The sequence below is a fragment of the Lonchura striata genome, chromosome 3 (assembly GCF_046129695.1).
Source record: "Lonchura striata isolate bLonStr1 chromosome 3, bLonStr1.mat, whole genome shotgun sequence".
NCBI classification, from domain to species: domain Eukaryota; kingdom Metazoa; phylum Chordata; class Aves; order Passeriformes; family Estrildidae; genus Lonchura; species Lonchura striata.
Genome location: NC_134605.1, coordinates 95238952 through 95254193, shown reverse-complemented (window position 1 = coordinate 95254193; position 15242 = coordinate 95238952). Strand labels below are relative to the sequence as shown.

Here is a 15242-nt window from a genome sequence, read left to right as displayed (position 1 = left end):
AAAACTCACAGAACTCTGCAAATCATGACTCATTTTCAAATCCCAGGGGTAAGTCTTTAGGAAAGTCTATGCAAAAATGTGGGGATTGTACCCTGTAAAACTTAGATGATGTGTTCCAAATATTGGAGAGAAATTAATTTTGTGTTGCATGGAAATCTAGTCATGAAATAGTTGGAAGAGCTCATTCTCTTATTATAACTCAAGCACAAAGGAGCTTTCCCATAATTTGTTACCTATCCACAGTCCAAAACAAATGTTTTATTTCCTTTCCCTTTTCTTTTTTTTACATCTGTTGTAGATGGAAGGGGAAATATGAAATTTACTTTAACAGTCCAATTTAAGGCAACAAGTTTGGCTCCTGGTGTCATAGAAGTTGTTCCTGTCTCACTGCACCAGAAAAACATAATTAATGTTCAAAAATAGGTCCATAAATGTATGATTTTTGAGCTATTTAATTCAGAAAAAAGCATCCAATTTTTTTTTTTTTTTTTTTTTTTTTGTTTTTTTTTGTTATTTATTTTGTACCATATTTTAAAAGAGCAACTTATATGGTGATAATGCACAAGGTCCTATTGGATCAGATTATCAGTGACATAATCACAGAATGGTTTGGGTTGGAAGGAACCTTAGAGATCCCCTAGTTCCATCCCCTGTGCCATGGGCAGGGTCACCTTCCTCTATACCAGATCCCTCAGAGGTAAATGGTGGCAGTGATTTTTTTATTGTTTGGGTTCCCAAAGAAACAGAAAGATCAACATCAAACTTTTTTGTTATGACAGCTTTTTTCCTGTATACATTACTCACTTCTTTTTTTTACCTTTTAATTTCATAACGTGCAGCATAATCCACCAGACTAGAACCCTTCTGGATAGCCTTATTAATGCAGTTATCTTCAATTGGTTCTTAAGAGGGAAAAAAACAAAAAGAAAGAAAGAAGGATAAATATGTTAATAAATAGCATATTTATTAAAATATATAAAACTAGAAAATATACAAGTTTCTAATATTAAGGTACAATTTCTGGCCTTTAAAAGCATCTCCATATGTTTTTCCTGAAATTAATGTTGTGGCTTCTGAGCTTTCTAAAAGTTAAGGTAGGACTGTTAAATAAATTCTTCCATAAGTTATAAGACTTGGGGATTTAGATTTCCTTGCTTGAAGTATAAATCTAGTTTTGGACGTGTCATATAGGACCAAATATAATAGGTCCAGCTGAAACCTGTTGTGTTCTCTGTATGCAGCTGTGTTCCTTAGGTTCATATGTATTTTTCATCAAACTGTCCTTGGATTGACAGGACAAACTTCATCCTCACTCACAGGTAATGTGAGCTGGTCTGAGACAGATAAAGAATTCAAGTCCATATTCAAGCAAAATTAAGACCTTGGATTGGGCTAGTTCATGAAAACCCTATTCTTATTTCTTCACCTATGTTTGGTAGAAAGATGATGTGAACATAGTAATACTTCAGCTGTGCTATTTTGTATAATTCTGTTATGAAGCTTAGCTTATCCCTCTTTTGTGTACATGTTGCTTTATAATAAAAGAACCAGTCATGTTTAAAGTCCAACTAGTTTATTTCTATCTGAACTTTGTGGGATGGCCCATTTTTTTCTTAGAAAACAAATAATAAAAAATAATAACAATCATTTGTGTACAATTGTTCATCATTCATGTATGGTGTAATTTTAGGGGAACATGTTTTATTTGTAGTACATCCTGTGCTATTTCTATCATCTAGTTTTTGAATAAGGCACTCAGCTCAAGTAAGAGAAATGTGTGATGAGGAGTAATATCTCCTAGGCGAAATTATACTCTACTAGAGTTTTCAGTATCTAAGTATAGAAGTAGTTATTTCTCTTTTTCACCTCTGCATAATAAAATATTCAGATGATTCATTTGGTGCTATCATTTGGATTTCCACTACTTCTGAAAACCTTTTTGAGTCTATGTTAAAAAAGAGTTTGATTTTTACAGGCCATACAATAAGTAGTTGTTTTAGAATTTAATATAGCATATTTTAAAATTACTTGTAGGGGGCTTAGCTCTGAGAAATATAACGTGCTTGAAGTATTGCTTATCCTGTGATATTGATTCAGACTTTGATGTAAAGGAGAATATCCACTTGCTATACTTAAATTCCATTGTCTCTCTTCCTTTTCTTCTAAGAATTTGGTAGAATTCTTCTATGAATTTGGTACCAATACTGTGTCTTCAAATATTTGGTTCTTGAGTAATAAACATTACCTTGTACTGTCTCATCAGACCAAGAACACTTACTATAAAAAGAATCAAATTTTATCTATTTATAATCCATGTATATTTTATATATTAGGAAAGAATATAAAAAGGAGGGAGAGGGACTTCTTATATGACAGGATGTCAGCCGATGGTTTTAAACTGACAGAGAGCAAGTCTAGATCAGATATTAGGAAAAAATCCTTTACTGTGAGTGTGGTGAGGCACTGGAACTGGTTGCCCACAGAAGTTGTGAATGCCTCATTCCTGGAAGTATTGAAGGCCAGATTGGATGAGGCCCTGAGCAACCTGGTCTTGTGAACGGCATCCCTACACATGGCAGAAGGTGTGGACCTATATGATCTTCCCTTCCAACCTGAACCATTCCATTATTCTTGGCTTTATTTTGTATTAACCAACATCTATTATAATGTGGTCATTTTAGACCACATCTTTCCAAACAATTTGTATGGAAGCTTAAAGTAAATAATCCAGTATGGAAAGAAAACCTGATCTGTTTTGAAGTGATAGTACAAAAAAGATGTCTAACAAGAAGCAATAGCTTGGGAATTTGTTTTTAGTTGTTTTTTTTATATATATATATAATTTTATTTTATTTGTGATTCTACACTTAATTCAGGTGAAAACTTTCCTAGGGAATCATATCACCAAACCTTATGAATCATGCATACAGCTATATAATAGGAAATTGTGGTTTGAAATCCTGTTTCTTTACTATCTCTGCCCTAATTTCAAGTAAAATCAGTTTCTGCAGAGTTATTTTAAAATTCAGTCTGGTATCTGTTATGCTTCTAGTTTATTAGATTTAACTAATTTAAATTAGTAGATTACAAATGATGGTAAAAATTACAAGATTACATTTTTTGAATGTAAAGAATACTGCAATCTGAGATGCCCTAAAATCCTCAGGGTGCCAGCAGCCAACAGATCCACAGGAGAGAAGCACCCTTGTGGGAGAGCAGGAGGGTGCCAGGTGGGACATGCTATGACAACTGCCTCTAGCCCAGGATGATTAACAGATGGGGAAAGAAATCCAGCAATCGTGCTTGGCAATGATCATTGGACACACAAATGCTGCTAAGAAGGTAAAATCACTCCTAGTCAAAGCAGTGATTGAGATACCCTACACATGCAAAGTTTTACTTACTGAGTTTATGAAACTACAATTTAAAAGAACACCTCCATGGAATAATTCTCAGAGAGGTCAGATAGAATATTTTGCACACAAAAGAGGTTAAGCTATACTGCTGTTGCTGAACTGTCTGCAGTGTCAGTGTATTTTCAGCTTAAGCATCAACATAAAAAACTAATGTGTATTTTCACTGCTACTTACCAAAGATAGTGTCTTTCCCTATTTGAAAGAAAGAAAAGAAAACAGCTGTGAAGGATATAGCTGCTGAAAATCCCAAAATAATGAAAACTTTCATCTACAAGAAAGAAGAGATAACAGTTGAAAATACATATATCTTCATCTTCTAATTATAAGCCAGACTATAAATAATTTTCTGTATATGGCAAATTTTACTTTAAAATTAGATTTCCAACCATGTTCTGACTATATTTTTGAAGTTCAAAGTAATTCACTTTCTCTTCCCCCTTCCTTACTTATTACTTTTCTTTTGCATTTTGAAAAGCTTCTAGCACAATGATACACATAACTTTATTTTATAACATAATATATTCTCACAATATTAGCAGCACATATATTAGATGCTCATCAATATTTTACTCCCATTCATTTTGAACTTCTGTGCATGAGACTGATTTGATTGTAAATTAGTGATTGCACATAAGATAATGAGGTGGCCAAACTAATCACAATTAGTCACACCCTAATCTATGCTCCTATCCATAGATAACTGTATCAAAGCAGCACAGTGAATATGCTCACTCTGCTGAGCTGAGCTGCATTGTTCATTGCAGTACTGGTACTCTGGCAGGTCTTACGGCAGTGCAAATATATAAACTCTTCAAAACATACAATTTTCACATGCACTATATTGACTGGAAAGGGAAATATTTTAAATATTTTTAGATCCATGTTCTATCAAAATTAAAAAAAGAAATCAAGTCTGAACATTCAGAGAAACTATAGAAATATAGAAATAGAAATTCAATGTGAAAACAACCCTTCCTTTTGCATTTTATGAGTTAATATAATGGATTTCTTCTGGAAAATGGCAAACAAAAGTTTTATTGTCTGACCTTTTGTCTGCTGAGGAGATTATCTTCCACAGTTCTGTACTTTATCGATGGCAGTAACTGTTCTGAATTATGAAAGCCAAGTACTTTCCAGGGACCCAGTTTATGCTATCAGCTTTATGCACTGGTACTCACTCAAGCTTTAGCAGTGCAAATTATTTCAAAATCTTTTTTGGCCACAGTTATGTTCCCACAAAGCAGAAACTGACGTTAACACTTGACTTGTTTATTTTTTCCTGCTGGGAACCAAAGGATAGTTGTGTTGTCAGTTGTTACATCAGAATTATTTTTTCCTGAATATGAGAAGGAAAATGAGTTAATATTAAATATATATATAAATATAATATTACCATGGTATGCAGTAAAAGAAAATATTTTTCATTAGTTTTTCTTTTTTAAAAATTTATTTGACAAAAAAAGCAACTTTTTGTCCAATTTTAGGCATTCTATACTTTGTGCTTTACCAAAACAATCATTTGGAATTCAGATCCTAACCCCCCACGTTGCCCACCAACTTCCTTCTAACACTTTTTATTTAATCTTTTTCTCTGAGGCTAGCTGTTTTTCTTTACTCTTTTCAGCCCTATCGTTTCTTTTAAAGCCAGTAGTTTGACCTAAAGAATCTATTTGGCTGGGGTTTTTCCCGTTGCTCTATAGAGGCAGATAGGTCAAGATCAGATCTGGAATCAGGATTGAGGATTCCCAGATTCACTCTTTGCTGGTCATGCCAGGGAGATCACAAGGTGGAGCCAAAGATCAGAGTTTGATCTCTGCCAGAGGGACAAGGTGAGGAGGGGGTGGGGAGCTGGAGCATCCTGGAGCTGGAGGCTGTGGTACATAGTGGTGAAAGGAAACCTAGGAGCCTGTAAACTGACTGGAGGACAAACTCCAGGATGTCATTACAGCAATTTGGGAATATCATACATAACCTGTTCACTGCAAAGATGAGTGGGCATGGTTCAGCAGCAAGCACAGAGAAATTGGAAAAGTAGGCTTATGCTTCTTGGCTGGAGGATTTAAGATTGCAGACAAGGAGTCAAACTTGCAATACCTTTTTATCCTGTTCCAAATTGTAAATCTTTTAAGATTATCTTTCCTTACATAAGAAAGTATAAAGGAGTTTGACTACTTCTAAGGCAGAGCTAAGAACTGAGAAAAGCAGATCCATTCAAACACCTAATAGAATAAAAAGCTCGCCCTATATAATTTCATATACTTCACAAGTACTACAACTTTAATTTCTGAGAGATGAGAGACTTCCTTAAGATGAAAAAAAGGTTTGATTTTCTTTGCTGTTTCACAGTCAAAAATCAAAGCTTCCCCATTTAGTTCAAAAAGAGCATACCTACATCAAGGTTTATTTGAATAAAGTTCTCAACAGTTGCTCATTGGTTGCAGTTGAAGTATTTGTCAACAGTGGGCCTTAAATGCTTACATGCAGTAAATTGGTCTGTGATGAAAAAATGGAATGGCAACATTTATTTTGTGTTTTTCTGAGTATCAATATTTAACTGCCCAATGAGCCACAAATATAGTTTTAGCTAAAACCTGTACAAAGTCTTAATTACACAGGACTCACACAGACAGGCACAGCTGAATTCCTATTCTTACTGGAGCTCATTCAAAATCTTGTTATCTAAACTGATTAAAGGGAATTGAGAGGGTAAAAAAACAATAGCTTAAGAACAGCCTTAATTATTTGAATCCAGGATTTGCATATTGCCATAGTAAGCGCAGAAAATGTCAGTGAATATCCTGCTGAATGTACCCCCTTTGTTCCAGATTTTCTGTTATCTGTCTGTTTTAAGCCATTCTTCCTGCAGAAAGGGTGTCAGCCTTCATGCCCAGCAGTGAAATTGCACAGATCAATGATGGTCTAAACATGGAGTACAAGAACAGTATGAAACAGTCTTTATACTAAGCAAAACTCTTGAGAAAAGCAGCAGTGAACCTTAACAGTTAAACCATATTAAGTTTTAAATTGACTTGTTAAATTTGCTATATTCCCAATTAAATCTGCACATGAAAACAAATGTTGTATCTATGTTCTTAAAATTTAAAGACCTACATAATAAATCTCTGATATATTTTTATTATTTGTGATAATAAAAAGATAAATTCTGTTCAATGAAGTATCCCAAAGCAATAGAATTTCAGATTACTCACAAATATGAATTTCTGCAAACCTACTATGGTATTTAGAAAAAAATAGTTCATACTTAGAATATTATGCAATTGCAGCTGATGTTTGTAACAGGAAAGAGACACAATTCTATAACCTCAAAACAACTTACATTTGCACTGTAACAGCCTGCAGCCCTGCCAGGCTCTCTGAGGCGTCATCAGTTCTTACAAGCATTGGATTAGAATGAGAGACCTTCAACACAAATCTGTGCTGCTGCAGGAGCTATTTCTGATAGCAGATTGCACCATTTTGTAGCATTTAGTGACAATCCTGGGGTCTAGCAAAGCATGAAGGACACTACGGATGTCTAATCTATAATAGAAAAATTAGTTTCTAATCTCTTATGGCTTTTAAAGTTCTAAAAACACCCTTGCAAGAGAAGAAGTAAAAAGTGCATATAACTGCACAATACTTCAAGAGGAGCAATTTTGCTGAAGTTCCAGCTTAACAACATAGAAGCAACAGCAATAAGCCTCATTTTAATATGTTGAGCAAAATATCACAAGTCAAAAAAAAACAAGATAAGGGTGAAGGAAAGGAGTTCAGTGGGAAACATCAATTTAGCTGGGTTTCAATGATGTCATTACTTCTAGTTACTTTAAGTATTCTAGTTTTTTTTCTGGGATCAGTTTAATTTCATTAGAAAGGCTCTTTTTTTGCTATTACTCTCTTTAGATAGGAAAGACCTTCTAGAGGTGTCTGAAGCCATGAATGGGATGAAGAAGGTGAATAAGTACAATCATTCACTGTCTATTCCAGCAGAGAACAAAAGCTTACACAGGTTGAAAACAAACATAATGTACTGTTATTTAGACAACACAAAGCTATACCATGAAACAGTTTGTGTCTGGTAAAAAATTTCATATAAGTTAATTTAAATGTTTTCACATTTTTATGGAACAAAAATATATTAAGGCCTATGAGGTACAAGATTTACAACAGGGACTCCTTAATCATAAATGAAGTATGGCTGGAATTTTTCTCATCCTTTTGTTTTACAGGCATTTCCCAGCATTAATTATTGTTTGGGGGGTGTGTGGGGGGGTGAAGTTTGTGTTTTGTGGGGTTTTTGTTGGGTTTGTTTGTTTGGATTTTGTTTGTTTGGTGTGTTGTTGTTGTCAAATAAAAACTATAATGTTAAATGTCTCTCAGGGCTGACAGGGTGGCCAGGCCCAGAGGGTGGTGGTGAATGCTGCCACATCCAGTTGATAGCCCGTCACTAGTGGGGTTCCCCAGGGCTCAATGTTGGAGCCAGTCCTTTATCAATTATTTGGACAAGGGGATTGAAGGCATCCTCAGTCATTTTGTTGACCAAACCAATTTGGTTGGGAGTTCTGATTGCCTGGAGAGCAGAAAGGCTCTGCAGAGGGATCTGGACATGATGAATCAGAGATGGATTTGGTCATTACATACTATTTTTAGTGTATGATGCTGAAATCATGTTCTCAGATAAATTATTTTTCTTAGAAGCAGGTGGCATGTAACTTCTATAGAGCATGAGACTGTCTTGTTAAAACATTAATGAACCTCAAATTGATATTTTATCTCATGCAAACAAGCATTAAAAACTCTAGTTACAGGAAGAATCCCTCAGCTGCTCTGCTGTTTTGGAGTAACCCAACTTGCAGAACAAAATTATGTAGGTAAAATTTAACTGTAAAGAAGAAACCACTCAATTTCTCGTGACTGAATTAATGTGAATCCTGTATATCACTATTTGAAAACTCTGCCTTAACTAATGAACAAATTATGATTTATGTGAAAGAATGTGGAGCAGATGAATAATTTTTAAGGTCTATAGAAGGTCTGAAATTCGGTGGCTTGCATCACAAAAACTTTTCCTTTTAAAATGAGACAGAAAATTAATCTTTCATCTTCACAGACTACTAGTTTCAAACAAACTCAGACTCTTTCAGAGAGATCATTTCAATTGCAAGTGTAATGGTGAACTTTCTGCCTTCCTCCAATGCATCATTCTTCTGCAGAGACCACTGCAATTTTGTATTATGAAGTCTATGTCTTGGATTTAAGGATGGTCAGTAGATACACCATATGTCATGTAGTCATAAAACTGATCAAATACAAACAAGACATGATCTTTTGTAATTTAGGAGAAAACAGAAAGGGATTTACCAAAGCAAAAACAATGACCACATAATAAAATGATGACAAATGAATTTTAGTATTCAGCCTGCTGTGAATGAGTGTCTTAGCATGATTAGTGACAAATCTGCAAAATAATTTAGAACTCCAGAGAGAAAACTGGGAAGTGCAAATAGTGACGGTGATTCATTACTATACTCAAAGGATAGCAGATGTTTCTGTCCTGCTTTTGTAGTGAAATATTTCCATGGTAAGAATCATGACAAATGGATATCTCACTTTAGAATTTTTTTTTTTTTTTTTTTTGATAGCACTAGGATCTGGACAATGCCTTTGACCTCCTGCCTCACAGGACCAACTTATTGGGAAAATCCAGACAGTCACAATGTTTGCATTTTGTACCCATCATTTTAAAGAAGAAAAAGGTGATGTAGTCAAAGTGCTCAAGAAAAGGAGGTGACATCTATGAAGGAAGAGGAACAGGGAATCATCATGGAGAGAGAATCTGCCCTGTAGATCAGTGTAAATGCTGTATCATGAAGAACACTTTATGGTAGTTGTGTGTTCTCAGCTGTTCTAATGAGCTGAGCTTGAATTCCTCCTCACACTTAAATGCTTTCTGCTGTTCTGCTTTAGTAACCTGCCTGGTAAGTGCATTTTCCCAGGCATGGCATTGACTTCCCAACTTTATTATTTAATTATTAATTATTTGCTTTTATAAATTCAAAGATAAAGGAAATAATAGATATTAGCACAGTAAAAAATAATTTTGGAGTTGGAGTTATCAGTTTGGAAAAAGAGGTAGTAAAGGGAAACAAACAGCCAGTGATATTTGATCATCTCAAGATGACCACCAGCTCACTAAATGGACTGTTCACTAGACACATCCTACATTATAATCACATTTTGTTAATTGAAAACCACATTTTAAATTTGATGAGTTACTCTTGAACTGTTCCATCCAAATTCATATTCACTCAGGCAAATGAGTATGCTTGCAAATTAATCTCCAAATTTCCATTAGTCTGACACAAATCAGGAAAGTAAATGATCTGAAGAAGTTAAATGAAACATTCGTCATGAGTGCTGATATTAAGAGGTCACAAAGCACTACTCTCTGGAATATTTAGTGTTCAAGTGAGCCTTATGGCTGAGTAATAAAAACATCTTGGCTATTTGACGTCATGTCAAGCTTCCAAAAATCTTGAACTGTTGTTTTTAACACCCTGATGGGTTTGAAGCATTCTGTAGCTGAAGTTTGTTTTAGAAAATTCTCAGACTGAGCAAACAGGAGATGCTAGAGCTTTCTTATTTCTGCATTGAGACATCCAGATGCAAAGGCACATAAGAATTAATAAGCAGGTAGCATTAAATAGTAGCTAATAGCATGCATGAAACCTATCACATTTAAATGAGCATCAATAAGAATCAATACTTTGTGAAAAATAAGCTGAGGTTACCAAATAAATGACGGAACAGTGAAGAGTATGTTTATGTATTTGTATGTAAACACACATAAATAAATAAATAAATAAATAAATAAATAAACAAATAAATAAATATACTCACACACACACACATACAATGTGTGTGTGTGTAACACAGATAGACACAACAAAAGAATACATTTTTTACTGAAGTCTTCATACCTATCCTGAGGCAAAATTAATAATAGATAACATTGTAGACTGACAAATAAAAAAACCCCTTTTTTAATACAGTCAAATATAAAGTGCTGTCTTTGGAAATACATTTTATAGGTAATAAACATGTGATAAGCGAATCTGGAGAAGTTATGACTCAGGAGAAAGAAAAAGATATAAAGGAATCATTTATCACTGATTCTCAACAGACTTTTCAGGTACGCTGGCAAGACAAAATAATGTGCATCCCTGAGATATAAAAGGAAAATAATAAGAAAAAATAAAAAAAGGAAGAAAATAAGACTTGCTGTCAATATTTGGATCTGGTAACTCTACAACAAGTTTACCACATCCATTTTTGAGATCTGCAGACTTTGATTAAGCTTTTACAATGTGAAGCTTAAAGGAGTGAAAGTTCTTGTTTTGGTGCAAAAATGCTGAAGTTTGGCATTATAAGTGGTTGAGCATTTACACTTTAAAAAAGCCTGTAGGGAGCAAGTTTTCATTTCTGCAGAAAAAGGTATAAGAATGATAAGCTGTACTGGAATTAAACAACCCTGGCAATGAAATAGGACATAGCTCCCAAATAAAAAAATACAATTAAAAATGGAAAAGTGGTGACAAGGGTACACAGTGAAGAAGAGAAGAAAGAAAGCCTTCTCCACAGGGTCCTGACCCCTAGGCCTGCCTTAGTTCAGGGCTCCTGCATACAATATCCTTGGATCCCAGTCTCCTGTCACACCAGCTCTTTCTGAGAAGGAGAATAAACCCAAGAATTTACAGAAAGAACAGCAAAATTTTTCCTCTTCCCCCCCACCACAACACCCCCCATCTTCTCACTACTCCTGCAGACTGATATGCAGCACTTACCTGTTGCCCTTTCTGTGCTCCTGCCCATCTTCCCAGCCCTGCTCTTCTGCAGGCAGCGGCGAGCTCAGCCTGGGCATCCCCCATCCACGAGCACCCTTCTTTTCTACAGCAGTTTATTGCAGGGTATGTAATGGCAAGTGGCATTTAATTATGGGTAATTTGGGATGAGGTGTTTCTTTTCTGGCAGATCAGCTCATTGCTCTAAACCAGCATGAGGCCTTTGCATATAATTGTAGGCACCACAGTTAGAAAATGATCTATGTCAGTTTTCTCTAACAATGTACCCCTCGTTTCTTCAGGTATGCAGGTGATGCACAAGGTAGCCCTTTCGTCAACAACAGAAAAAACACAAATCTATGTACAATTCAAATCAATGGTATTTGACAGCAGAATTGTTTGCCTCCTGAGAGGCAAATCATAGTTCCTTTGAAAAATGATAAAATTTGTGTTAATGAGGAATAAATACTTGAGTGAAATGTCCTTTCATGGGAAGTGGCTTTTGTAGCTGTAAGCACCCTGGCAACATGTGCTCCCAAAAAGAGTTCTAACCTTATTTCATTGGACTGCTTAATGCTCTCAAAAAACACATCTATATTATTGTAACATTAAGGGCTGTAAATCCATAGCATGAGTATACTGTGAAATTTTGCAGGATTTTGAGAGCCAGCTCCTTTTTCTAGTTTTCAACAAAGTCGTTACAAAGTACTTCTGATTCACAAGACATACATGGAAGACATGGATACCTTTCTCTGGCACAAGGTACCAATGCCACATGGTAGAGCTTGTGTATGAATACTGAGTTCCTGAAATGAAAAACTGCTTCTGCAGAGTGGATTAAAGGTGCATGATTTCATCTGTACTACTGGAGATCTGCAAATCCAGATGAGCGTAGTTACACAGCCTGTAGCAAACAGCATCTGGCCTGTGCTAATTGTTCAGCCATGCCTAAGGGCATTTCAGCACACTGTTTACTAGCCTGGGGCAAAAATACATCAGAGAGAATTTTCACAAATTTACCTTAGGGGCAACCATAACCCAAGTCCAACCATTTCCTAATATAGTTTAATTTACTTGTATGGGAGAGATGAAAAGGTCTTCACTTGAGAAACAGCTTGGTTTATAAAGGGTGCTCTCTAACCAATTTTTCAAGGTGAGTAAATGTGGCCACTATGGAAGACAGACTCTTCACTGTGTGATGAAATAGTACCAGGCTCTCCTGATGACCACTCTGAAAGACAAAATTAACTTCCCAGAGCTCGAATAGGAGGATGTGATCAATCAATTAGTTTTGGGTATCCATTCATAAATAAGAATACACTGACAACAGGACCATTAGAAGTTTTGGGATGTGACAAATATATTGTAATACTCTTGAAGGACCATGAAGAAATTACTCCCCTCCCTGCAGAAATTAAGTAGGGTCTGAATTTGAGTGTGTAGCTCATACAGACATGTTTATAATCTTCATATATAATTTAAAACCAAATAATATAATGACAACCGGTAGCTTTTTTCAATATACAGAAAGCTAAGAATTATGTCCATATTCTCTTCTCCCTGAGGCACAGAGAGTTTTTATGCTCATTCCCACTGGTTATTCTGACTTAAGCCTGTCTGTAACAGATGAATGCAGTGGATTGTCCCCTGTTAACAGCTACTTGGGCAGAGGGGAGAGCTATTCACAGACAGGGAAAAGCAGTGGGGAGAAAAGTGCTGATGAGTGCAAATCTGGTATTTCATGGAGATTTGGCCACAAAAGAGTGTTGCCTGCCCTCAAGTGTCACTTCCTGAGATCTTATCTGACACAAAGAACAGCTTCATTTCCCCAGGCAGTGAATATGTCTGCCTTATTACTCAGATGACTTTTATGAAAGGTTGCAGAAAAGTTGCTAAATACACCACTGACATATCAACACTAGCTCAATATGCACAAAGATGCTAAATACTCCACTGGTATGTCAACAATAGCTTAATATGAACAAAGCTGTTGCCACATAGCAAGCAAGTCTTAGGTAATGTTTTGTACTTTGACTCTCAGAGAGAGAGAGCACAGGCTGGGAAAGGCAGATGCAAGCAGGTTAGAACAAGGTACAAGGTGGCAGAAAGAACAGGTGGATCTTTTAAAGGGGGAACACACAAAAATGGCAACAGCAATGTGCAGAAAAAGACATAACTTTCCTGGAATTCTGCCTGTGCCAGTCGCAGTAATTATATGGCAGACCAAACCTGCCAGTAGCAATGTTTGTTTTCTGTGCAACGGCCAGGCTGTGGCTTACATAATTAGCAAGCAGATGGCTAAAGCCCCACAGGGACCATAGTTTGTGATGACTTCTGCACTCCACTGCTTGTGCCACAACGTTCTTTTTAAAATAGTACATGTGCCAGGTCTGGGTAATGGTTTAACAGATGCCTTATCTTGGCTGCAGGAATGTTTCTCTGAGAGACAGGAAGGAGATGTGCATGCAGCTATAGATATTCCAGTATGTACAACTTTGCACAGGTGTACATATGCTCCTTTAGCCTGAGAATGCCATGGCTATATAGATTCAATGTGGGTATTCAAGAAGGAGAAATTGCAGAAGACTGAGAACTCATCTCTTCCCAAAAGACCCCAATACTTTGTGGCTAATCCTATGCAGTGAAGTGACTGGTTTGCTCCATTTTGGGGACTGAAGAATTTAAATCTGAGATCTGGAGGCCAGATGCTGTTTAAGAAAATGCTGGAAGGCTGAAGAGGCATGGGAACAAGGTGCCACAGTTGCATGGGCTCTCTTACAGAAATGTGAAAAGTCCTCAATGTTATTAGTAACATCCTATGTCTAATACTATTTTTTTATCTCAGAATATTTTGTATTGATCAACTACAGTAGTTCTCAAGAATAAAGTGCTCAGAGAATTAAATAGGCAAGAATGAAATGCCAAAGAACAATTATTCAAGAGGCTTTGTATATACTTAGATACAATACTTTTGCAAAAATGAAGTTGTGGTCTGTCATTTAAACCTGCTTTATGAGTCAGTGTTAACCTGACCCTAACCTATGTGTGTAAGCCAATAGGTTCAGGCAGTTTAGCTGTCTGCATCTGTACCAGACTGCTCTCACTTTGCTTTTCCTTACTAATTTTTGTTGAAAGCTTCAGTTACTTTCTCCTCTTTTCTTTCCAGCTGTATTTGAACTCATTTATCTCCTGAAGTTTCTTCTTTCTGTGTTTCCCACATTGATCAAAACTTTGAAATATAACTGTCTTATCCTTTCCTTAAAGTGAATACACCTAATATCTAAGTGAGTTGGATAAGAGCACAAATTACAACAAAATAACTCTGAAAATTGATAATATTTAAATATTCTGAGCAACAAATTAAAATATGAGACCATACCCATTTAAGGTACTTCTTTCCAGCTTTGATTTTTCTATTTTTGAATAATTGTATGCTTGTAACAAACTTATATCAACTTACCTGCATCACCCAGAAATGTCTTACCTGACAAGACATGTTGACCCAGCTCCATTCAGCATTTCCATCCTACTTCCTGCTCCCTCACCCCAGCAACACACCTCCAAATGTTCAAACATCCCTCAGTGTCATCATGTATGTTCCTCTTTCAGATCTCACATTCTATTTTGTTTCCAGCCCTTTCCCATGCTCCCACCCTCCATTTGCTCAACATTTCTACCTCCATTGCTCACTCCCTCTACTCCTCCCTCTCTATTTTGCTTAATATTATTTGTCCTTACCCTAGTTCTTCTGTTGTGGGTCTCTTTTAATTGTCAGTTAACTATTCTCTTGAATTCTATCACAATTTTGTATAGAAGAAAGAGCAATTTACATGCTTTAAAATCCTCTGTGCTGGGTAGGCAATAAGTATTTCATGCAATGGGAGTTTCACAGATGGCAGAGAAACAGAATAAGTACTCCTAAGCTCTTCTTGCTCTACTTTTGACACCATCAAGTAAAGTTCCCCATTTGGATGCAAAAAAGCTG

General features: G+C 36.0%; 1 protein-coding gene across 1 annotated transcript in view; it reads right to left on the bottom strand.

Moving 5' to 3' along the window:
- Positions 1-11288, bottom strand: part of TPO (thyroid peroxidase) — a 43793-nt gene extending 32505 nt beyond the window's left edge. Inside the window, exons 1-2 of the mRNA XM_077781767.1 lie at positions 11261-11288; positions 818-902 (exon numbers count right to left, since the gene is read on the bottom strand). Of these exons, the coding sequence (XP_077637893.1) occupies positions 818-902; positions 11261-11288 (113 nt within the window). The remainder of the gene's footprint in view (positions 1-817; positions 903-11260) is intronic.
- Between the last annotated feature and the right edge of the window lie 3954 nt (positions 11289-15242).